The 25,362-nt window shown below is 38.5% G+C and overlaps 1 protein-coding gene across 1 annotated transcript in view; it reads left to right on the top strand.

Annotated features, from left to right (window-relative positions):
- The window catches only part of ARSB (arylsulfatase B), a 146,639-nt gene that overhangs the window by 17,001 nt on the left and 104,276 nt on the right, over window positions 1-25,362 (top strand). Inside the window, exons 3-4 of the mRNA XM_081054635.1 lie at window positions 3,430-3,620; window positions 10,788-10,995. Of these exons, the coding sequence (XP_080910761.1) occupies window positions 3,430-3,620; window positions 10,788-10,995 (399 nt within the window). The remainder of the gene's footprint in view (window positions 1-3,429; window positions 3,621-10,787; window positions 10,996-25,362) is intronic.

Consider the following 25,362-nt stretch of genomic DNA (forward strand, 5'->3'; position numbering starts at 1 on the left):
TTTGTTTGTTTTTATTTTTTATTTTTTATTTCCATGCCAAACCCAATACAAGAATATTTCCTTCACAACAAGTTAGAATTTGTTTTTCTCCCCGTGGACTGTGTTCAAAGGTTTCTTTTTCTTTTTCTTTTCTTTTTTCTTTTGTGAAGATGGTGCAGAAGACTTTTTTCCATTGGTATCCTTCTCCTTTTGTCTGAGATCTGTTTTTCAAATCATTAGATTGGGGAAGATAGATTTAAAAAAAAAGAAAAAGGAGGGTAAATACAAATGGTAATAGGAAGGATAATAAGAAATTATGTGTTTTATGGACTTGATAGACCTATAAAAATTGATGTGGAACCTAAAGTTTGTTTTAAGATTTGCCCTTTTTATACCTGTTATGAGCTGTGTCTTAATTAACTACTTATTTATTTTGACAGAGGCTATATATCTTTCTGTGACGTTCTTTTCATGAGACCCTATCTTTCTGTCTAGCTATTTCACTACCTCCCTCCCTTTTGTCTTGCCATTTATTTTCAACTTGACTTATCCAAAAAGGAACACATATTCAACTTAAATTTTGAAAATAAATAGAATGAAAATAAGGGTAAGTAGGAAAAGATGGAATAGTTACTTGGTACCAAATTACAAAAATATGCCATGGCTATAGGTGGGTTTCACACTCAACTTTGAGATTTCTTATGTCCAAAACAAAACAAAAACAAAAAAAAGGAGAAATCTGTAAGAGTCACATTATTTATAAGGTAAATAGAAACCAGACATTCAGGAAACAGAAATCATTTTCTGGCTCTTAGACCTGAGAGAAATTTCTCCTTTTGGGAAAAGGTAAGATGGACAGTATCCTCAAAAAACATTTTAGTAATAAAGTGGTGGTTTTCTTATAGATGTTTCTTGAGGCGTTCCCTTGTATTTAAGCTAGGGCCAGAGCACCAAAGTACATTTCAGTAAAAGTGGTTGTATGCAACCCAAACAATGCAGTTGAAGCATATAGCTCTGTAGTATTTGTTGGATCCAGGGTTAAAGTTGAGATTCAAGGACATCAGACCTGAAACCTTGTGTGTCCTGCTCCCATCCAGGTTCTCTAACAGACATCACTAGTCAAATATGGCATTCTTTCTTGATGAACCTGGATATATCCTGAGTATTCTTAAATATCTGTTAAAAATTGGACTTAGATATAAGACCTTTTTGTCATTTTGGAAATTCTACCGGAAAAAAGTCTTTACCTCCTCTGAAAATTTTCAGTCAGGTCTTTGCTAAAATGTGGGTCGATGCCTATACTCTGGCAAGAGGAAAAACTATGGATATTTAAGATTTTTTTATTAAGAGCCAAGGTAAATATTTAAAATTTCGGTTGGATAGAAGATAGAAATGATATCGTTTCATGAGAATTAAGAAACCTAACTAGGGCTTAGATGACCAGACAACCCACATTGATATGGAATGGAGACTTGCAATAAGGAAGGCATAATAACCATGTAGCTGTTATCACAGTTATGACTTAGATGGTCTGTTAAAAACCAGCCAGATGATTGTAGTGCTCGTTGCACAACTCCATGAATACACTACAAACCACTGAACTATATACTTTGAATGGATGATCATATGGTATGTGAATTATATTAATATCTCAGTAATGCTGTTAAATAAAGCAGAGATTTAGTTGTTCAAAAATTATTTCCCCCCAAAAAAGCATAGGCTGCCCTGTTCTTTAGGCTCAGCATGTAAGTTCAAATTAAGGTTCTATGTAATTGTCACATGGATATGAGGCATCAGTTTGGTCAAGTATGTGAATAAATAGTTCTGTTTCTGGTTTCCTCCTATTTGTAATATCTTTTTAGTATTTATAGTTCATACATCTTTTAATCAAGTATATCCTATGCATATATTCTCCCAAATGATAAAAACAGTTTACACTTACAGATAACCTGAAGTGATTTCCTCAAGCTCTAACACCGTAGTTATTAAAATCCCCAAATAGAATCCTTATGTCTTGACCCCTATAATCTCCCATATATGGGCTGAAATTATTTTTACAGATACTTTTTTTTTGTATTACATATTAATTAGCAAGCACATTGGATTTCCTTTTCTGTTATATACATAGGAGAAAAGAGTACCATTTAAAAAGTTATCTTAAAATCAAGGTATTCATTGTATTCAGGACCAGGAATTTGTTGCATCATAGAAAAGGAGGAGATTAATTAAAAATGAATTCATTTATTGTATGAGGTGGGTAAGGCTTTTAATTGTGATTATAGGGAGCATTCAGGACTGGGGAAAGGGCCAGGCCAATTTTGTCGTCTTCATTTTAAGGTTAGTAAGTGGTATCTGCCAGGAGGTAGCTCAGAGTCCAGCATGACTTGTTTCTTTTTAACAGCTTTATCAAAGTGTAATTCATATACCATACAATCCACACAATTACAGGGTACAATTCAATGATTTTTAAAAATTTTTTTTAAAAATTCACAGGGTTGTGCCACTGTCATCACAATCCGATTGTAGAACATTTCCATCACCCCCAAAAAGAAGCCCCATCCCCGTTAACACTCACTCCCCGTTTTCCCCCAACCCTGCCAGACCTAGGCAACTGCTAACCTACTTTATGTCTCTATAGATTTGCCTGTTCTGGACATCCCATATAAATAGAATTATATAATATGCAGCACAGCTTATTTTAATATTTTAGGGAAATAGGAAACATTTGCAGAAACAAATATTCATTGAGAAAACCCATTTCCTTCCATGTTTAAGTCTAAATTGTGCAATAGGCAGTTAATGCCATTTACATTTGGGATAAAATTCACCACAGGTAGAAAAATCTAATCTCAGCGCCATGTATTAGTTTGATCTTTTGGCCCTGTTATGTCTAGAAAGCCTCTGTTTGGAAAGCTTTGCGTCTTTCACCAGTGGGTGTCAGCATCTGACTAAAGATGATTCCTCCTAGAGCCGCCTCTATAAGTAACCTTGAAACCGGTCTCCCAAGGTCAATATCAACATTATTTGATTCCTGCATTCATTTATGTGATCACCTCAGAATTAAAACTCGTGACAAATCACATTAACCCTATGCTATTTTAGCCATTGGATAGCTTTAAGAGATTAAGATGTTATCACCGTTACTGAATTTGAACTGTGAGTTTTTTAGAATGTATTTACTTGGAATCACCCACTTTGAAAGTTCTATTGTAGAGCTTGTGTCCTAAAGACTTGAGTGAGAAGTGGATTTGAATTTTTTTACAGTAACATTTTAATGCCTTTTGCTAGCAAATATAAAGATGTTAAGAAATGGTGCTCTGATTAGCTTTGTCACTTGATTAGCCTTGTCATGGGTAATCAATTGCCTTAGGCAATTAAATGCTGAAACATCAGTTTGTTTAACAAGTTTTATGCTATGCTGACTACTTTCATTTCCCATTCTTGTTGTAGGCTATCTCTTAGGTAGTGAAGATTACTATTCCCACGAGCGTTGTACATTAATCAATGCTCTGAATGTCACACGATGTGCTCTTGATTTTCGAGATGGTGAAGAAGTTGCAACAGGATATGAAAATATGTATTCAACAAACATATTTACCCAAAGGGCTACAGCCCTCATAACTAACCACCCACCAGAGAAGGTAAGTCTTGCCTCTTTAGTGAGATCAAGATTGTGTTAAGAAGCTAGCATCTCTTCAGATGCAGGTAGGAAAAGGCCACTGTTATTTAGGAGAAAAATCTAATAAAAATCTAATAAAATAAATCTAACAAATTTAGAGTACATCAATATCAGCCTGAGAAGCTTGTTAAAAATGGAAATTTCTGGAGCCCACTTCTAAGAGTGATCTCTTAGGTCTGTGGGAAATCCGCACGTCAGCATGGCAAACAAATTCCTCCAGGGTGATTCTGATGCAAGTGGTCCTTAGATCTCACTTTGAGAAATACTGTGTCTATAGTGTTTTGGTAGAAATATAGTTTTATTATTTTGGTGTATTATGTGCATGTGCTGTAAGTAATTATTAAATTGATATCTTTTTTTTAAAATGTTGGGCTTATATACAAAATTAGGTTTTATTATGGCAAACTTTTTACATTCCCATGTTAATTTTAGAGTCGGCTAGTCAATTGCTACCAAAATAAATAAATAAAAGTGCCTGCTTGGATTTGCATTTCACTGAATCTATAAGCCACCTTGGAGAGAATGGATGTCTTAAGAATATTGAGTCTTTCAATCCGTGAACATGGCATACCGATGAGCCTGTTTTTCACATATTTACCATCCTGAAACCATTATGTATATCGTGTGCTGAAACCTTTTGACTTATCTATAGGTAAAAATAGAAAAGAGCGAATACCCTTCAACATTTTTTTTGTTAACCTAGAGTTAACCTCAGGAGCTAATGTTTAAGCTAAATTCCCTGGATTTAGCTTAAATGCCTTTAAAATTGGATCCAATATTTGTGTTCTCAGATATTGGTCTTAGAATATGGCTTTATTAAGAACTGCATTAGCACACCCGTGAAATTTGCCCTTCCGTGGAACCCTAATATAGCAAATAATAGAATGTGCAATGTTATCTGGCTTTTCTCATTTCCTGCATTTTGCCGCCTTGACAATTACTGAGGGTCCTCACTGCAGATCACAATTTGGATTCCAGTTTATGCACCTGTTAGACTTGGTAACTGGGCTACTCAACCCCTTTTTGACGTGGTTTCTTCCTGGTTGTCTTTACTGCCTCTAACTTAGTACTAGGAGTATTCCTTGGTATCTGTCCTCAGCTTGGCCCAACTTATGGCTTTTTATCACTTTTGCTTGCTGACGTCTTGGAGCGGCCATGCTTGTTGTGGAATGTGGAAGAAATTGGAATATTCTCTCAAATATGTAGACATATGTAGATTTTAAAATCTAGAGCTACACCAGTATTCAGATAATTGGAAAGATAACGACTAGGTAACTGGCTTAGGTTCTCAATTTTCTTCTGTATGCTTGTATGGATACAGCTAAAAACCCAAAGGATAAGATAAGGTCTTAAGGGAACTGTGATCCTTGTTCTTTCCATGGAGATAGGCACCATTTTACAGAGAAGCAAACTGGCCTAGAAAAGTTAAGTAACTTGTTCAAGGTCACAGAGCTGTTGAGACTTAGAATCAACAGCTGTTGAGAGTTAGAATTAGCCTTGTGTCAAACGCTGTTTGACTCCAGAGCTCAATCCACTCCCTTATAGGAGATTCACAGTTAATATCCAAGACCAGAGATTATGAGCCCCAGTGTATGTATGATTCAGCTTGATAGTTCCATTCCTGACAGTATATTGGGATCATCTGGAAAGCTTGTAAGAAATACCAATTCCAAATATTGTGACTTATCGGTCTGGGGTGGGACCCTGTCACTGGCATTTAATAACACCTCCACCACTCCCACCTCCCACCAGTGATTCTGATGTGCAGCCTCTATTGTCTCCCCTCAAACACGAGGGGCAAGCAGAAGCCAACCGCCTTTTACAGCTTCACAATATAGTCATGTGACTATAATATGCCTACAATAAAAATTAGTTCCCATTAAGGAACAATAGAGTATTCTTTCACAGTGCCCATAACATTTGGCGGATAAGAGGAAGCAGCTGGGGCGAAATAGTTCTTTGTGGGTGGGCTGCCTTAACTGGTGTAGTGTGGAAAGCACAGGAACTGAGGAAAATTGTAGGTCCTAAGAGCTGGAACGCCATCCAAACTAGTGTTATTAGTATGGTGTTGCTCAGAGATAACATTATGGAAATTGCCAGGTAAGAGGGTGGTCATTTTCCTACAGTGTCTGAAATATTTTGAAGCGTTCTCCAGCATTCCCAACCTCAAAGTCAAGTTTCACACATAGACATAAATTAATGAAATAATCAATAGCTGAGTAATAGCCTCAGAAAATTTATTTAAAATAGCAAATGCAGATGTTTACGTTTTCAATTCTCAGTAAAATGATGTATCACCGCAGTTCCAGGAGCTGCACTTATCATTTTTTCCCAATGTTGAATCATTTTCTGTGCTAATTTCTCAAGTGCTATAGATAGACTGTAACATAGGCAACTTGTTCTAAGATGGAAAGCATTAAAGCAATACACACAAATCCATAAACTGGGTTAAAAATGTGCCAATTTGAAAGAGCACTTGAGGGGGAGAAAGCATACTAAGCAATCTTGTAACAGAAATACAGTTGGTGCTAGACTCAGGGAGATACTGCTAGTAACCATTCCACATGTGTTGGGAAGGAATGTCCTTTCTCTTTTTCTACAGGATAATTCCCTTAGTAGTCAGACTATAGTGTGAAAGTAACATATTCATAAAATGTCTTTTGGTTAAAAATAGCCCTTCCAACACTTTGCAGAATAAAAATAAATGTTTTCTCACACATCTGATCTACTAGAAGCTTATTAAAGCAAATGTAAATTTCTTGTGGTAGACTCTTACTTTTCCTTGACACAATTTGGAAAGGAATGTCTTAATTTGGAAGTCAAAGACAGAAATAACAATTTAAAAACATATCATATGCTTTTTAAAATTTAGCCTTTAAATTAGGAAAATATACTAAAGAAACAAAAATAACACTGAAATTAGGTTTCTTAGCATGTTGAGGCTATTTAGAGTATAATAATAGACATAATAAGAAAAGGAAATGGACCCTTAGCTTCTTATTAATATGCTAATAACTTTAGGTAACAATGTCATACTTTTATGTAATACTTAAACATTTGGTCATGATTCACATCTAGGATTCCATTTCTAGTCCCAAGAAACCCGAAAGGGTACAGTTAGGGTTGGTGTAAAGGTGGCAGTTGTAACCAATGGAGATCAAGTCAGGTCCAGGACTCCAGGGATTTGAATCAGGATGTCAGTAAGGTCATATTGGCCCACAGGCCTCCAAAGGCCAATGCATGACTGGGTTGGAACTCAAGTCAGTAGACAGTATAGTAAGAATGAGCCCCTTCCCAGGATGGTTGGTGGCTGCTTGATTTAGGCTAACGGGAGCTGAGGCCCTGGCTGGCAGGTGTGGGGAAATTGGCTACAGCTGTTCACCGGCAGTGCCTTAGGACAAGTGGCTGTAGGTGGGTTCCTGATTGTGATTGGAGACCCTTAGAGCTCTAGTTAATTTTTCTTTCCACTGGGCCACCATGTAGTACTAATAGTACCTATTAATTTTTTTTTAAATTTACAAATAGTATAAAAGTGCTTCACATCTAGCATTGTTGGGGAATGAGCTGTTTCACGAATAAAGTTCACCATATGAGTCCTGAAACTTTATTTTTACAATATTGGATGGAAATACTTTAAAAGGTGTTGCATTGGTCCTCACCTCATTAAAAGGGCTGCACTATACACCATTCTGCCTCCTCTGGGTGACCCAGAACCAAATGGATATGTGTTAGGTTGTTTGCCCATACACTAAATGGCCCTAGGTTACTGCTAATGAAATGGGAAGAAAGATAACTTGTTTTGTTCAAGCAATAACTTTAGCTATACTTGTGAATTATTAGGATCTAGTCAGCAGATATTGCAAGGCCTTTGCATGGCTTGTAATAATCACAGGACAGGCTAGTTCTCATCTCTTAGAGGTGGTTTTCACTTTCTCTTCTCAGCTATGCCCCTTCTATCTGAATAGAAGCCTGATCACTGGGAAATTGCTGTCGTTTTATAATACTAACTTCTCAAGAGTGACAGTCATGCCTTTAGCCACTAAGGGATAATTATTGGAAAGATTTTCAGGAACTATTTTGCTATGTTTAACAAAGTGAGTAGAATGATTTCTATACTGAATATGTACACAGTCCTCTAATGATTGTCCCAGAATCATTATTTATTTCTCTGGCGTGGTTATAAGAACTAACACTCCCCCACCACCCTCCCCGGCCATCGCTTCTAGGAATCACTTGCTGGTTGGGCATAACCTGCCTTCCTTCCGCTGTCTCTTTCACCACGTGGGTTGCCACATGGCTGATGATGACTGATGAGCACCTCTTCTTAAGCAGTGAGGTTCCTTTCTCATTCCTCCACCCCTATCCATGCAGAAAACCCAGACCCGGGTCACGAACTCCTGTTTACAAGGATCGGGCTGCTAACCTACCTGCTCAGATGGAGCGACTAGAAAATTGGAGAGCTTTGGGGAGTGGGATCTTTGTTTCTCAGACTCCAGCTATTTGTTACCAGATGGAGTGTGGGTGTGGATTTGTCAGAAGTACTGATTTTTCCAGAAAATTTAAAGAATACAAAACAAAACATGTTTTTATGTCATAGTTCCTGATTTTTAAAATTTCATGTGGGCTGCCAGTTGTTCTAGCCTTTCACTTTTTTTTCTTTTTTTTTTTTTTTAGTCTTTCACTTTTTAATCCTGTCCCCATCTGCATCTTGGTTTGGTGGCTGGGGTGGCTTAGTGTAGTGCGGAGACTCAGATGGCTTCTCCCACCTCAGACCCTCACTACACTGTCAGAGCACCGATGCCTGTGCACGTCCTTCCTCCTCCAAACGTCTCGGGCCAGGGTCCTTCCTCGCTAACTAGAAGACCATCTGCCCGATTCCCTTCATTAGGGTCTGGAGGAACGCAGAAATTTCAGTGTGACTTGTGCAGCTGGCGTAGGAAATGTGTGTCAAGGGGCAACAGAGATAGAGCTAGCGCAGTGTTAAAGCTTTTAGTATCGACTTTTGGAGTTGGAATTGGGAATGTTTTCCATGGAAACAATGTACAAACGAAGCACAGGTTCTACATTATCATGGTTTTTATTCCATCACTTACTTCCTTAGTTAGATAGGTTTGAAAGCGATGACTTTGATATTTAACAGCTATTTTTAACACTTCGAAGTTGGCGAAAAGGTTTTTCTAAGTGCCAAAGATCTGAACTACAAATAATATGTGGGTGTCTATTTGGGCTCTATGTATGTATACTCCTTATTCCATCATTGGGATATATAATATGTAATTTAAAACAATTTATCAACAATGAAGAATGAAATATGAGCCCTCATATCCAGTCTGCTTTCTAACTTTCCCCCCATTTATTTATGAGATTTAAATGCCTCAAATACCTTAAGAGAATTATATCTTTATTCTTGGGTTGAACCAATTATCTTTTTGAGGGTTTTCAACTGATGAAAGAATTCTGTAGGAGCACAATGAAAAGAATGCCTTCCGAAAGGCTCATTAAAAAGGAGGGGGTGACCTGGAATACCACTAATATTACATGCTATAAATTGTTGTAAGAGATAAAATAGAATCAGTGTCTCACTCTCCTTCCTTTCCAGGAATTAAACTGGCCTTCCTTCCTAGGTCAGAGACTACCAAGATATGGTGTTCTTGTTTTCTCATAAAAATCTCAAGAATCCCTAATCCTCTCCTAAAAGGTGTGAAATTATTTTTCAGCTGAAGCAAAAAGTTCCAGTATTTCTTGGTACGTATACACACCATAATAGTGCAGTTTCCCATAGGAAATTGCTCTGCAATTAATAGGAACTAGTGCAAGTCATATAACCTTTCTAAGCCTCAGTTAACTTACCTGTAAACTGGATGGGGTTTTTTTTTAGTATTAAATGAAATAGAATACGTATATAAATCTTTATAGTATCTAGCACATAGACATTTAATATATAGTTGGTATGACTGATATTATTATTATTTGTTTGGATCAGAGGCTTCTAGGCCATTTTAGAACTTAAGCTTTTATTTTTAATTTTTTTATCTTGTGTCTTTTGTTATATTTTTTAACATCTTTATTGAGACATAATCCATACACCATAAAATCCACCCATTTAAAGTATACATTTCAATGGTAAAGTTACAGAGTTGTGTAACCATAACCACAATCTAAGTTTAAAACATTTTCATCAGCCCCCCAAAAACCATTACCTATTAGCAGTCACTCACCATTGCTCTCCTCAACTCCCTACAACTCCAGGCAACCACTAATCTACTTTCTGTCTCCATGATTTGCCTCTTCTGGTCATTTCATATAAATGGAATCATACAAAATGTGGTCTTTTTTGATTGGCTTCTTTCACTTATCATAACATTTTCGGGGTTCATCTGTGTTGTAGCATGTGTAAATACTCATTCCTTTTTATGGCTGGATAATATTCCTTTTACTGCTGTATGTTGCTGAAAATATACCACGTTTTGTTTATCCATTCATCAGTTGGTGGACATGTAGGTTTCCTGTTTTGGTGTGTTATGAATAATGCCACTGTGAACATCCACAAACAAGTTTTTGTGTGGATATATGCTTTCATTCTTTAGGACTGGAAAGGCTGGGTCATGTGGTAACTCTGTGTTTAACAGTTTTAGGAACTGCCAAATTGTTATTCAAATTGGCTGCACCATTTGATATTCCCACCAGCAATGAATGAAGGTTTCAATTTAGCTGCATTCTCACCAACACTTATGTTGCTGTTTATATTATAACCATCCTAGTGGGTGTATATCTCAGAGTGTAAGTGGTATCTCAGAGTGGTTTTAATTTGAATTTCCTTAATGAATAATGACGTTGATCATCATTTCATGTGCTTTTTGGCCTTTTGTGTATCTTCTTTGGAGAAATGTCTATTCTCATTCTTTGCCCATTTTATATTTGGGTTAATTGTCTTTTATTATTGAGTTGTGAGAGTTCTTTATATGTTCTGCATACAAGTCTCTTATCAGATATATGATTTACAAATATTTTCAACCCATTCTGTAGGTTGTCTTGGTATTACTATTATTAACTGATAAATCTGGACTTCTCTCTATATAGTTCATGTTTCCATGCCATCTTAACTGATTTACACAAACTCTCTTTCCAGCCTCTGTTTCTGTACCTTGCTCTCCAGTCTGTCCACGAGCCTCTTCAGGTCCCCGAGGAATATCTGAAGCCATATGACTTTATCCAAGATAGGAACAGGCATTACTATGCAGGAATGGTGTCCCTTATGGATGAAGCCGTGGGAAATGTCACCGCAGCCTTGAAAAGCCATGGGCTCTGGAACAACACAGTGTTCATCTTCTCCACAGGTAAGCCTGTCAATAGGAAAATCATCTCTTGACAAAGCTTAGGAGATGATATTCAATAAATGCAATGAAGACAAATTGGAGCATTTAGTAGTTCCTTATTAAAATAAATGCTAACTACAACAGTGAAGTCATGATCATAAAGGATAGAAAGATGTGTCTAAGGAAAAGGAATTATGGGCTTTCCCCACTTTCTTCAAATATCAAAATATTCTGGGTGTATGCTTGAAAACAACTGCTCACTGAGTAAATATGAGTGGCCGTCACTCCCACACAGGGCTGCTGGGCAGTGAATCCCAGGAGTGACGGCTCACAGCAATCACTATCAGCCCAGGTTCTCTCACTAGGAGTTCTGCTGACTATAGGGGTCTCTGTATCAGTGCAGAGAGACAGATTGGGACATTAGAAAGACAGATAAGGAATGGAGTCATTTAAATCTAAGTTAGAATGTCCAAGTATAGATTATTTTATATTAAAATTTTCTGACAATAAAAGTTATACATGCCGATTATAGAAAAAAACAGAAAAGAAGAAAGAAGGGAATTTTTTAAAAATCATTTTCATTATGGCAGCATCATTCTGACTTCTAATCTGTTACATATATGATTTTCTAACTCTCATTAGCCAGTTTTCTAAAATTTCCCTATGATGTGCTTTGGATATAGATCTTGGTTTATTCCTTCTGCTGAGTACTCAGAGAGCACTTTCTATCTTGAAAATGCAGATTCTTTTGTGATGGGAAATTTTCTTCTATTATTTATTTTAGAATTGTTTGGCCTTCCATCCCACTTTTCTCCTATATTGCTTTTACAAAATTCCTGTTATTTGGATATTGGATTAATCCTCTAATTTTCTTAGGTTTTTTTTAATCTCCTATTTTCTTTATTTGGGAAATTTTCTTAACCATTATTTTGTAATCGTTCTATTGAAGTCATTGCCACCAACATGCTTTTTAATTATCAAGAGCGCTGTCTTGTTTTCTGGCAATTCCTTTTTCACGAAGTTCTGTTTTTACTTTGTGGATATAATAATTTATTGCTCCAAAGCCTGTGCTCTTAACCATTAATTTTATATATGTGTGAGTATGTATGTAGGTGTGTGTATAAATATCATATATGCATGTATGTATATGCATACATATATGTTTTAGTTTGCCTATGCTTCCAACATTGGCTCTTTTCCTTCTAAGGTCATTTGTATCCCTGTTTTAGTCTCTCTTTCATAAAGGAGGCTTTCTTAGATTCCTAGTGATCCTTGACTAAAACATAAAAATTTAACTGGAAACTCCAAGGATGAGGTCAGGGTTTGTCGTCTGATGAGTTTTAAAGTGACTGTGTAAGGGGGGTGAGGTGACGTGTTGCAGAGTTAATCTGGTTATTCTACTCATTGTGTTTTTTGTTTGTTTGTTTGTTTTTTGAGTTGTTTTGTTTTGCTTTTGATCAGGCATGGCTATTGAACCTAGCATTTATTGTGTGCTTACTGTGTGCAGGATAGAGTTCTAAGTGCTTTCCATGAATTAGTTTAGTTAATCCTCAGAATAATTCTCTGGGGACTGTTATTATCCCATCTTGCAGATGTGAGAACTGAAGCACAAAGAAGCTGAGTAACTTGCCTAAGGTCACATAGCCAGACAGAGCCAGGCATCAACCTCTCTGGCTCCACTGCAGTCTCCTGCCCCTGGATGTTCTTACTGGACCTCGTGATATAGCAGAACTCTCCCCATGATGTGTTGCTTTATTGATCTGTCGAGGAGCCTGGGCAGGGCCAGGGGGAGCGGCCACCCTGAGTGGCCCTGCTTAGTTGCTGTAGTGCAATACAAATACTATAATGTTCTAAGTATGCCCTGCTGTGCAAAGGGTTGCTATAAGATAACATTTGTTTCCCCACCAAGACTTACTCTTCAGAAGAGAGGGAGACATCTTATATACAATTCCCGACAAGATCTATCATGTTCTCAGAGTTTTTCTCAACTGACTTTATTTTGAACATCCTGGTAAAGCCCTTTGATCAATGCTGGTATTGCATGCTTATAGAGGTCACTAGAAAGAATCCATGAAAAGGGAGGCCAAGACATTTAATACTGATTTGGTAATTATTCCTGGGAAATGACCTCACGAGGGCAAGAACTGGAAGTTATAAGTTGATAAAGCAAGCCTTTGTGGTAGAGATTTCACGATAAATGACTTCCTGAAATAAGGTATATATGGAGTAAAGTATCATGTAGACTGAAAAGTGCTCAGACAGAAGTGAAGATGTTAAATATCTCATAGTGGCTCCTGTGACAGCGGATATTAATGTCAAGTAGGCATGGGAAGAGATGGAATAAAATTTTTTCATGATATGTGAAAGTGGGGGGAAAAAGCAGTATTTTAAGTTCTTTTAGTATATGATTTCAAGTGTGTATACCTAACTATTTTAAATAGTTGACTATTTCATAAATATTCATATTGCATGCATTTCAGTTGGCAAATATAATTTTGGAGCTATTCACTAAGAAAATGAGGATTACCTTATAATAAGATTGTCTTATATTCTGACACTCTGATATATTAACATATCTTCATCTTGGACTATCTTTGCTTTGTTGGGCTAAATCCAATTTGATATATGTATGCATTTTTATTATACTGCTGCATTCAGTTTGCTAGGGTTCTGTTTAGGATTTTTGCATCAATTCAGAAGTGAAAGTGGGGTTAGTGGCTTCCTTTCTCTCTGTCAGGTTTTGTTGTGTTGGTTATGCTCACTTCATAAAATAGTTGGGTGATTTTCTTATTTTTTCCTATGCTCTGGAACAGTTTATAGAGTGTTTGAAAGATCTCTCTGGTTAAGCTGGTCTCTGGAACCTTTTTGGAGGCTTTGTAAAAGAATTATCTCCATAGTTTAAATTTTTTGCTGAATTATATCTAGGTGTGGGTCTTTAAAATATTTTAAAATTAACTTTGCCTGAAGTACAGTGAGCCCTTTGATCTTCATGCTGAGATTGTTTTTCACTCCAGGAAGTTTTCTTTCTTCATATTTTAGCTTATTGCTTTTGTTCTGCTTGATTCATTTCTCAAAAATACCTTCAATTAGTAGGCTGAATCACTGACTCAGCTTTTCTCTCATCATTTTTAGTTTTTGTCCTTTGTCTCAGACTTCTGGAGCTCCTCTGCATTACCAGATTACCAGTTAGATCTTTTTTTTTTTTTTTTTTGCAACTTTAATTCTGCTCTTTAATATCTCCAATGTAGATTATTATTAATTGTGTTTTTAGTCTCTTTACAATCCTTTGTTTGCCTCAGTCAGTTCCCTTTTCCTCTAAAATTGTTAGTAATAATAATGGCTACTGTTTATTACATATTTACTGAACGCCCAGGTTCTGTTCAAGTGCTTTTCCTAGACTTTCTCATTATTGGTCATGTAAGCATTAAAGCTCAACATAACCTTGTGAAATAGGTTTCTTTAGCTCCATTTTATAAATGAAGAAATCAAAACTTAACAAGGGTAAGTGATTTGCCCAAGACCACTGCTGTGGTCTGAATGTTTATGTTCACCCCAAATTCACATGTTGGAATCCCAACAGCCAGTGTGATGGTGTTAGAAGTTGGGACCTTTGGGAGGTGCTTGGGTCATGAAGGTGGAGCCCTCATGAATGAGATTAGTACTTTTATAAAAGAGACCCCATGAGATCCCTAGCCCCTCTTCCTCCATCTGAGGACACAGCAAGAAGACATGGGCTATGAACCAGGAAGAGGGTCCTCACCATAAGGCAACCATGTTGGTGCCTTGATCTTGGACTTCCCAGCCTCCAGAACTGTGAGAACTAAAGTTCTATTGTTTATAAGCTATCCAGGTTGGGATTTTGTTATAGCAATCTGAAAGGACTAAGAGAGCCACTCATCTAACGAATGGAAGAGCTATAATTCATACCCAGGTCTTGAGGTCAATACCTATTAACCCTAATTGTGCTAATTGATTGTGCTTTTGCATCTCATCTTCTTTTCCTTTTACCTCATCGCGTTGTCCTTTATCTCAACTTTTGGCTTTCTACACTTCTGTTCATAGATCCCATGCTTTTCCTGAATAGAACTTCTCTAAAATCTTCATTTCCATAGTACTCGTAAATCATAACCAGCTATATACCCTTTCTCTGAGTATACAGTGTTTCCCTGAAAATAAGACCTAGCCAGACCGTCAGCTCTAATGCGTCTTTTAAAGCAAAAATTAATATAAGGCCCAGTCTTATTTTGTATTATATAAGACATGGTCTTATATTATATTGTATTATGTAAGACCCGGTCTTACATTAAAATAAGACCAGGTCTTATATTAATTTTTGTTCCAAAAGAGCTGATGGTCCTGCTAGGTCTTATTTTTCCCCACATTAGAGCTGATGGTCCGGCTAGGTCTTATTTTCAGGGGAACACAGTAGCAGTGAAGGATCTGTCCACGTGGTCAGCTCTTGGCCTCTCATCACTGTTTCCTGGTTAATCCCTTCTCAAATCTATAGCTTGAGGTCAGGTTGATACACACCTGACCTCACTCAGTTCCCAGTGGCCTATAGGCATGGAGTCTCCTGTATTCCACTGAACCTGATTGACCTGCATTTGGCTCTTTTGGCTTCCTGGTTCTTTGACATGCTAAAACCACCCCAACGTGCTCTGCAAGACTCTTCCTATTTCCCTGCCTTTAGGGCTTTACTTTTGGGGTCACTTCCCAACATACAATGTGTCCCCCTGTCAGAGTCTTTTCTGCTCTGTCCCATTTTTTGGGGGGGAGGGGAGAGTTGTGATCTCTTAACTGCACACAGAAAGTTGAGGAGGTAATCCGTCTCTGCTTATGTCAAAAATTAGCACTGTCCCCTCCCAGGCTGCCTCCCTGCCTCTTTTCAAGAAGGTGGTGTGACACTGTGTCCTGAGGTAATTGGGATACATCAGTCCTTGTTTCCTCAGCCCAGCTTCTTCAGCCGTACAGCTTATGGAAGTTTTCCAAGATTCTGGCATTACAGGTTATCTGTTAGTCTTGGTTTCTCACCTTGTGATGAGTTTTCATCTTATTCTGTATCTTTGTTATGAAGATGCCATGTTAACCTTGGTTCCTATCACCATGGCTGATCTTTAATAGTTGCTTAATTCCAGGAATCCTCACAGAAATCTGACCCTGAGTAAAATGAGCTAAAATTAGAACCAACTCTGGAGCAACTAGATCATGAATTAAAACTAGGAAAACTGGTTCTAAAACCTTGAAAAGAAAACAGCAGTTGATCTCAGCATCTTTGAGCAGCTGTTACAGGTACACCTGGTTTTATTGGGCTTTGCTTTATTGCGCTTCACACATTGAAGGTGAGATCCTCCACCAGCAAAAAGATTACAACTCACTTTATTGCTAAACTTGCTTTATTGCGGTGGTCTGGAAGCGAACCTGCAATATCTCTGAAGTATGTCTATATATTTTTATATTAACTTTTATCAGAATAAGCAGTTTCCTTACATTTAGATGAGATTTTGACCATAAGGGGAAACCTAATTTGCAGTTCTTTCTCTGGAGACTTTTTCTGTGTTTATTGACAATTTCATTGCCTGAAATAGAATTTAATAATGTGTTGTAATAATGTTGTTAAAACCAAAGGAAACAGGACCTGGATCTGGCTCATCATAGAGGAGTGATTCATTTTTTCCAGTTTTCTCACTTCGCTTAGCACTGTTCTTCTTTATAAGCATGGAAATACTGGGTGCATGCAGATAAATAAATGTTGAATCCATTAGTACAGAAAACCCTGAGATACACTAGCTTCTTGGTATCATGCTTATATTTAGTGAAAGGGAGAAGCAAAGGCATTTTTTTTAATTAAAGTTTATTGGGGTGACAATTGTTAGTAAAGTTACATAGGTTTTAGGTGTACAATTCTGTAATATGTCATCTATATATCACATTGTGTATTCACCACCCAGAGTCAGTTCTACTTCCATCACCATATATTTGACCCTGTTTACCTTCATCTACCACCCCCACTTCCCTCCTTACGCTCTGGTAACCACTAAACTACTGTCTGTCTCATACGCATTTTTTTTTAGGTTTAAATGTTTGGGAAACTAACTTTTTAAAAAATCTCCTTTTATAATGAGGTTGTTGCATGAGGCTTCTCATTTCTTGCCATCATCATCTGAGTACGTAAGGTGGTTATTCTCAGTAGGCCATCTGGGGACTGCCTGCCTCAGTGGAGTGTTTGTCAAAAATGCACTTTCTGAGGTGATGTCTGTACAACATTGTGAATGTGCTAAATGTTATGAAATTGAACACTTTGGAATCGTTACTTTTATGTTTTGTGAATTTCACCTCAATTTTTAAAAGTGCAACTTCTCACGTTCCCTCACAGAAATACTAAATGAGAAACACTGGGGTGAGGGCCCAGGAATCTCCATTTTTAACAATAATCCAGGTGATTAGTTTGTACACAGAAATTTGAAAACCTCTAATCTAAGGTTACTTATTTAAGTTAAACCTTGGGAATTTACCTAATGAGGAATGTATATTTATTTAGTTTATATATAAATAATTATTTAAATAGTATATATATATATATATATATATATATATATTACACAGAAATGCCAGAAACCAACTGGGTTTGAAGTTCAGTCTCTCCTAGATGGTTTTCAGTTCAGGTAAATGCACCCATTTCTAGAAACAGACTCCTCAAAAAAGCTAATAAGAAAAATCTCAATTTAATTATTCTGCTCTCCATGCCCTTACTGCATTTAAATTACAACATTGATAGACTAATGTCTCCCTGCCTCTTTTCAGATAGGCATATGAGTGCTTGTTACTGCATATGGCTCGTCTCATTACCAACATAATTTTCTGTGTTTTTTTTTTAATACAAAGGTGACCCTTCTAATCCCTCTCTGATAGGATATGATCAGAGTTCAAAGGCCAGCTTTCCTGCCAATTAGTTATGTAGAATCCAGCCTAAGTTTCATTATCTATTAAATGGAGGCTGGCCGAGCTTTCGTTTATTCACTCAGTCTCTCATTGCAGAGAAAGATGAGTAAGACATAATTCCAGCCCTTAGGAAACACGCAGTCTAGTGAGGCAAACAAGCAAATGCATTATTATGATGCAGTGGAAGGTCCAGCGTAGGGTGCTGTGTGCACGTAGTAGGGGTGCCTACCCGGGCCCTGGGGGCTGGGGAGGCTTTCTGTGAATTAAATGTTGGGAATGAGATGGTCAGATAAATGGTGTGCCCGTGGGGAGGAGATTGGGCAGCATTCTCAGCTGTGAGAGAGAAAGGTGAACAAGGGCAGAGTGGAGAGAGCGGTTGTACAGGAGGTTTGGCGGGGCTGGAGCCCAGAGTCCAAGGTGGGGAATGGTGAGGTGTGAGGCTGGAGAGCGTGACGTGAGAGCCGGCTCAGAAAAGAAGGAATTGAGAAGGTGCTCGGAAGGCAATGGGGAGATACTGAAAGGCTTTAAGCAGGCTCAGATTTTCATTTTAAGATTGGTCTGGAGGATGATGGAGGCAAGCTGACCATTTAAGAGGCAACGGCCTGTAAGAGGGGTAGGAGGATACGGAGGGCCTGAATAAAGGCAGAGAGAAAATTGATGGAGATGAAAGGGCAGATTTAAGAAATACGTAGGAGAGCTTGGACCAGTTGACCTCTAAGAGTTCCTGTTACTAGGAAAGTTGATGGTGCTATAATTCTGTTTTGCCAGAACTTGTGTCAGTGCTGGTGATAGCATTTGATGGAGCCATGCCTTCTGTTGGCAGCGGGGTGGATTTGCAGACCGCTGGAAAGGATGCAGCCATGGGCAGACTGCCCTTACAGTGTGCATACAGTACATCCATAGTCCGTTTGAGACTGGGGCGGGGGTCCCCAACAGTATTTAGAAACGTGTGAAAATGGTTTTCAGTATCACAGAGACTTGAGAGTGAAGTTTTCTGAAGGACAAGCAGTTGCACTGCTAGGTCAGCCCTGCACATGGAGGTATGTCCTGCCCCAGAGGGTCAGGAGCACCACCATCTAGGAACACTGAACGGACCCTGTTCAATAGCATGTGTCTGCTGAACCCAGTAGAGTCATTTATTACGGAGCTTAACCTTTTAACATTTATTATATGAGCTTTCACAAAATCATATGTAATTTAATATCTTAAACAGTGCAGTAAAGAATCTTAACTAATCCCTCTAAATCTTATGTCCTTTTCTCCCTTGTATGTAGAATTCCCTTAAAAAGTGGTACTGGCAAATGGAGAGCTCCTTCATGGTTTTAAATGTACTTATGCAATTGGCAGACATTAAAATATTATAGAAATTCAGTGCCAGGAACAAAGTAAACTGACTGTTGGCAAACCAATCCCACTAGCTTCTTCAAACACTTAAAACGAATTCCTGACAAAGCTAAGGAAAACCTGTTAAGTGAATAAATCATAGAGTGTGCCCACACTGTCTGTCTTTGCAATTATCCCTTTATTTAACACATCTACCATAGAGGGAAATAGCAACCCGTGGCTCAAAGCTATGAGACTATATTTTTTCCTAACCAAAAATCAATTCATTGCACCTTTTTAATCTTTCTATGCAAATGCCCATGCTGAAAGCATATTGGAAATTTTATTAATAATAGGTAGTAATGCATACACCTTTGTTGATTCTTGATTATTTTATTGAAAGAAATGCATTTTTCCCCAAACTTTCAAAATTGGTTTATTCAATCAAATCTGTTATTCAATGGGTACCTATTATGTTCCAGGCGCTGTGCTAGTAGTTAATGCATTTGAATACAATTTTTAATACAAATAGAAAACATTCCCAGCTATTTCTGTGTACCAGGTACTACGCTTTGTACTTATCATGGCTTAGCTAATGAACATAAAACTTTATACATCATCATTAACATGTACTTACTGAGCACCTCCTCCATCCAAACCAATGTGTTAGATGCTAGCTATTAAAAAGAAAAATGTGTTCTTTGCTTTCCCAGAACTTACAGTCTGATTTGGGGATAAGGTACATACATAGAAAAAGTCACTATAAGTCACTAATATAAGATAACATGTAAACACCTCATGGTCCAGATAAAGTAAAATATGTCATGGATTTTGTAAAGAAGATCAGAGAAGGGAATGATCTTGTTGGGATGGCAAGGTCAGGAATGACACTTCACAGAGGAGCAGAGGCAGAGCTTGAACTCAGCTTCAACAAAAGCCAGATCCCCCTGGACATGCTCCATATGGCCTCTGATAGCTCTAAGGGAGCCAGGTAACCAATGCATTTTAAAGGTCCCCAGAAAAGTCTTGCATTTGTATTCTCTGTGACAAAACATTGAATTCACAATCCCAGAGACTAAAGCAAAGATCCTTCTCAATCCATGTTTATCAAGATCTTCAATGTTTTATTATATTGATTATTTGTATGCTATAATACTGTATTTTTGATATTATGACATTTTCAGTATGCGAAGCATGAAATAATCTTATTTTTTGTACTACTACGAGAAGTGGCCTTTCCCTGAATTTAAAATTGGCCTGTGAGTTTATAAGTGGCCGCTCCCTGAGTTTATAATTAACGGAAGATACATATTGAACTGAGTGTACTTATTGACTAAAATTGCAAGAAGCTTTCCAGTTTGTTTCGGTTTGCTTTCTCCTCTGGTTTTGCATTCGATTTTTAAAGGTCACATTTAAAATAGATCCATTTCTTATATTGTACATTCCGCTCCAGAATTCACTGGAGCGAAAATTGCCTGTGAGGGTGAGAGGAATGTTAGGTTGGAAAGGCTCATCTGGAGACTGGAAGAAGATGGAAAGTAGATTCTACATAGAAATAATCACATGGGAGCCATGGTCACAGCAAGAGGAGGCGCTGAAATAAAGTCAGGTTGCAGCAAGCTGTAGGTGCAAATGCACAGTAGGCATCTGGAGGATGAAGGGGAACTAAATGGTCTAGAAGTTAATCAGTTTATGAGTCAACAAAAGTAGATTGTATTTCAGGTGTTTTCAGTCTGAAATTTTAAAAATCAACATCATTAATAATAGATGGAAGATACCAATTTAAATTTCAAAGGAAGCTCTGGTATTATCAGTTGAAAAGCAAAAGCTGTGTATTGTTTCTACTCATATCTTGAAGAACATAAAAGTAAGGATTTATTCAGTCATAGTTTTTTAAAGGAAAAATAGAAAAAAGAGTGGCTGAATTTCAGCGACTAAAGAACCCAAACAGCCTAATTCTCCTCATTTTACACTCCATACACATGTGGGGTTCTCACTGAGGCAATGGTAACTGCTGTGTGGATGTGTGGAATATATTGGAAACATAGGCATTTGCTCAAAAATTAGAGAGTTCCAGCACTAGCTTTTGCTGGCGTTCTGTCCCAGATTCCTCTTCCCTTTGGGTTTCTACAACGATTGCTGTGGTTTTCTGACTTGATTTGAGGCCCTTGCTTAGTCAGCTGAGGAAGGACTGCCAGCTCCTTCCTTCCCAGGATTTGACAGGGACTTTCTCTTCCATGGAGAGCCTGGGAACCGGTGCCGAAGCCCTTTCAGGAGATAGCCCTGCTGTGCTTGGCCTCAAACAGGCGGCTCCACCTTTGCTTGCAGGAGCATGAGATCCTCCTTCCGTCCCCCGCCAGGCCTAAAAACAATAATAAAAATATATTTGGGAAAAAAAATCCCCATCGCTTTTCTTGCTGACTTTGGCACTTAGGTAGAAAAGAATCAACAGAATGTTGTATACAGAAATTCTGCCTTCCAGGCTTGTTCCCTTCTCACAGAACAATCCTTAACCGTGTGGGGCTTTTTTCTCATGTTTTCTTAATGAGAAAATATTTCAGAGATTATTGGCACCCCAGGTTTCTTCCTTTCCAGGGGTTTCACTCTTAACCAACTGTAATCTCTCTGACCTCTTTTGTATTTGTCTTTCACAGTATGGGCCACATCTAATCAACCTCTTATAAGGTGAGTATTCCAAGTACAGTGACTTTCTTTTTTTAATCTTTTCCATCCTAGATCACTTTCTTATCTGTGTGGATATTTTAAAAATAAGGATCGTTTCAAAAAATTTTAAAAACATTAAAAAAATGACATCTGCGGTGGAGACTACTAGAAAAAAAACAGTATTTCTGTCTTCAAAACAGCCTGCCATCTGGTGACATATTCTGACACACACAAATGAGTCAAAAGTGTAAAAAAAAATGGAGAAGGGAGTTCGGTGTTTGGACGGAGAATGCTGGCTTTATGGTACCACTTTGAAATTCCATTTTGGTGTCATGGTTGATGTTCGAAGTTCCTTCTCAAGTCCAAAGGTAATAGAGCAGGCTGAATGGTGGGATCGACTGGAAGTCCGGTCCCCCCCAAAGTGCCCTGTGTGCTGTACATATGTGTAGCTCACATCTGTGAGTCTCAGAGGGGAGTGGCATGATTGGGGTCTATGGCAGGTTTTGGTCATCAGGCTGTCACCAGGTGAGGTCACCTGCCTCCAGTGAGATCATCGGTTTTCTTCTTGGTAACAAGAATTAGTTAGTTAATAAGCATGATGATTATATTTTGTTTCAGGCAGTGTCCAGCCACTAGGCCAGCACGGCATCTAGCATAGAATTCAGGAAATGTTGCAGGTAGAGGAGTGTGGATACATTCTGGATTTCAAGGTCAAGTGGGTAGAAAAGAAAGATAAAGTTTGGAGGAGAGAGCCTCTAGATAGGGGCCATCAGGGGAGGCTTCCTAGAGGAGATGAGATAGAAATTAAGCTGTGCTTGAATGATTGATAAGTTATCAGAAGGTGACTGGAAAGACAGGGTGTCAGGTATTTGGGGCATGGAGAATGGCATGTGCAGATATGCAGGAAGAGAGAAGCAAAGGTGTCTTCTGGGCCTGGTCACAAGGCCAGTCCAGCCTTCCCATTAGTGTTCAAAGGAACACACAAAACCACAGTGTAAACAGGATACGTCCTCCTAGAATGCTAGTTAATTCTGCTTGAATAAAAGGAAAAATTAAGTCATTTAACTGGTCCATAATTTACACCATTTTTATATTAAGACAAACAAGGGCAAATCATGCAACAGAATATAGTGGATTTCATGGATTTTTTTAAAGTTCGAAATCTCATGTTTTTACTCTTTTCTTTGGATCCTTTGATGGGAGAATTAAAAATTCTTTAAAGGAGATCAACTCCATTTATTCTCTCAACCTGAGCTTGAGGCAGGAGCTGTGATTCCTTCTCAGTGCCTGTGAGAGGTGGGACAAGGAACTGGAGATGTGACCAGTGGCCTGGGTTCTTCCGTCTCCCAGGACGGAAATCATCCCAGGAGAGGTCACCACACGAAAGTTTAGACAGGAGGCAAAAGTGCGCAAGGGAACCAACACAGAAAAAGGACAGGTTCTGGTGGCTGCCTGAGAGAAGGCGGAGTAGGTTTCAAAGGGAGCTAGGCCTGCTAAAAGCTATGTCTGGGCAGGTCACAGCGGAGGTTTCTTGGTGCCTGCACAATGTGGCTGCACATGCGTGGCATGTCTCCTTAGCATGGTGAATCTCCACCCTTGGGTATGACTTAATATTTAAATTCAGGAAAGGCCACCTTAGGGACATTCTTGGGCCTTACTGGCATGTGAAGTGATAGGGAAAGTCCCTCCTCGAGGGCATGCAGGTCTTCGTGGGTTGCTTCCAAGGCTCCTTGAAGCCCATCGGTGGTACCCAAGGGCAGATATTCTTATGAAACTCCTCAGGCTCCAGCTGCTGACCTTTCTGACTAACTCAACAGTAGGAAGTTGCCCTCCTGTCTCACTTGGCTACATAGCCAAGGATTTCACTTAGCTGTTAAAGAACCCCAGTTGGAGGCCCAGGCCCGTTGACACTGCATATCCTGGATTGCAAATCTTAATTGGTGGTTAGAGTGACCCCGCTCAAAGAATGTGACTCTGTCCCACACAACAGACATGAAGGACCTCTGTGCTCAGGTCTGGGCTGTGGAGGCGGCACTCTTGCTGAGAACACACAGAGGCATGGTGGCTTTGGTTGGCCTTGGTCTCCCAGGATGATGGAATGAAGGGTCTTCAGAGGCACTTCCTGAGTCTTCAGTTTCCTTTCCTTTCTTGCCTGCTGGTCCTAAGCCCTAAATTCCTATCTCAGCATCTCTAGCCCCTCTGGCTTTCTGCTCTCCCCAGGTCCCTGCCCCACGCTGTTCCTTTGTCTTCAGCATGTTTGGGTTGTGAATCATTACATAACTTAGAGCACAGATTCTGTTCTTCCGAGGCAAAGGCAAACCACTCTGCTTCAAAGCTGTCTTTGGCTCTCCCAACTTTGAGAAAACACCATATGCAGGCTCCAGCTGCTGACCACTGTATCTCTCCATGATACAGTGGCATCACACACCAACCAGAGGTCGAAGTATTGGTAGATGAAAGAGCCTCTCAACCTTTCTTTACGATTTCTGTTTTAGTTTCCATATTTCCTGGCATGTGTCAGGTGGACTTTGTTATAATACCAAACTCTGTCCAGTGTTATAGATAGCTTTTTTGTACCATGGTCATCTACTCACAAGTTAAAGGAATTAAGAAAATACCAAGAAAAATTCAGGTAATCCAGTACTAACTAGTGCACTGGCACACGTTATTCATGGAAGAAAAGGATCTGTGCTGTCCAGTAGGGGGCCCCTCACCACCGGTAGCTCTTGAGCATTTGAAATGTAGCTAATTTGAATTGCGACGTGCTGTATGTGTAAAATACTGAATTTCAAACAGACTTGGTATGAAATAAAGATTGTAAAGTAATATCTCAACAATTTTTATATTGATGACATGTTGAAATGATGTTTTTGATATATTGTGTTGAATAAAATATAATATTGAGATTAATTTTAACTGTTTATTTTTATCTTTTTAAAACATGGCCACTAGAAAATTTTACATTGCATATGTGGCTCCTATTGTATTTCTATTGGACACTGCCACTTTAGTCTGGAGCTTCATAATGCAGTAATTCGTACCTCTTGGGAGTTACCCAGGGATAGTTTACTAAAGAGTTTCTCTCTTAATGATCACGGGAAGATGGGAATAATACATAGTAGACTGTAAGTTACTACAGGGCAAGAGCTGTGTATTTATCTTACTTTGGAAGCGAGTGGTGAGGTCATTTGTGTGACGGGCCAGCCGCCACGAGTCGAACGGTCCCTGAAAGGGAGAGTGGGAATGAAAAAAGAGACACACACACAAATGATGATGCGGCCGGTCTCCAGTGATGCTGGAGCTCCCGGTTTAATTATCTTTACCAATATATACCCTATGGGTACGTGCAGTTTAACAATAACATGGGTGTATTACCTCAAACAAAATAAATTTTTAACTTTTACACAGAAACTACAGAATCATCACAAAGTTTTCCAGACATAATTATTATATGAAAGAGAC

This window comes from Rhinolophus hipposideros (assembly GCF_964194185.1).
Source record: "Rhinolophus hipposideros genome assembly, chromosome: 7".
NCBI lineage: Eukaryota > Metazoa > Chordata > Mammalia > Chiroptera > Rhinolophidae > Rhinolophus > Rhinolophus hipposideros.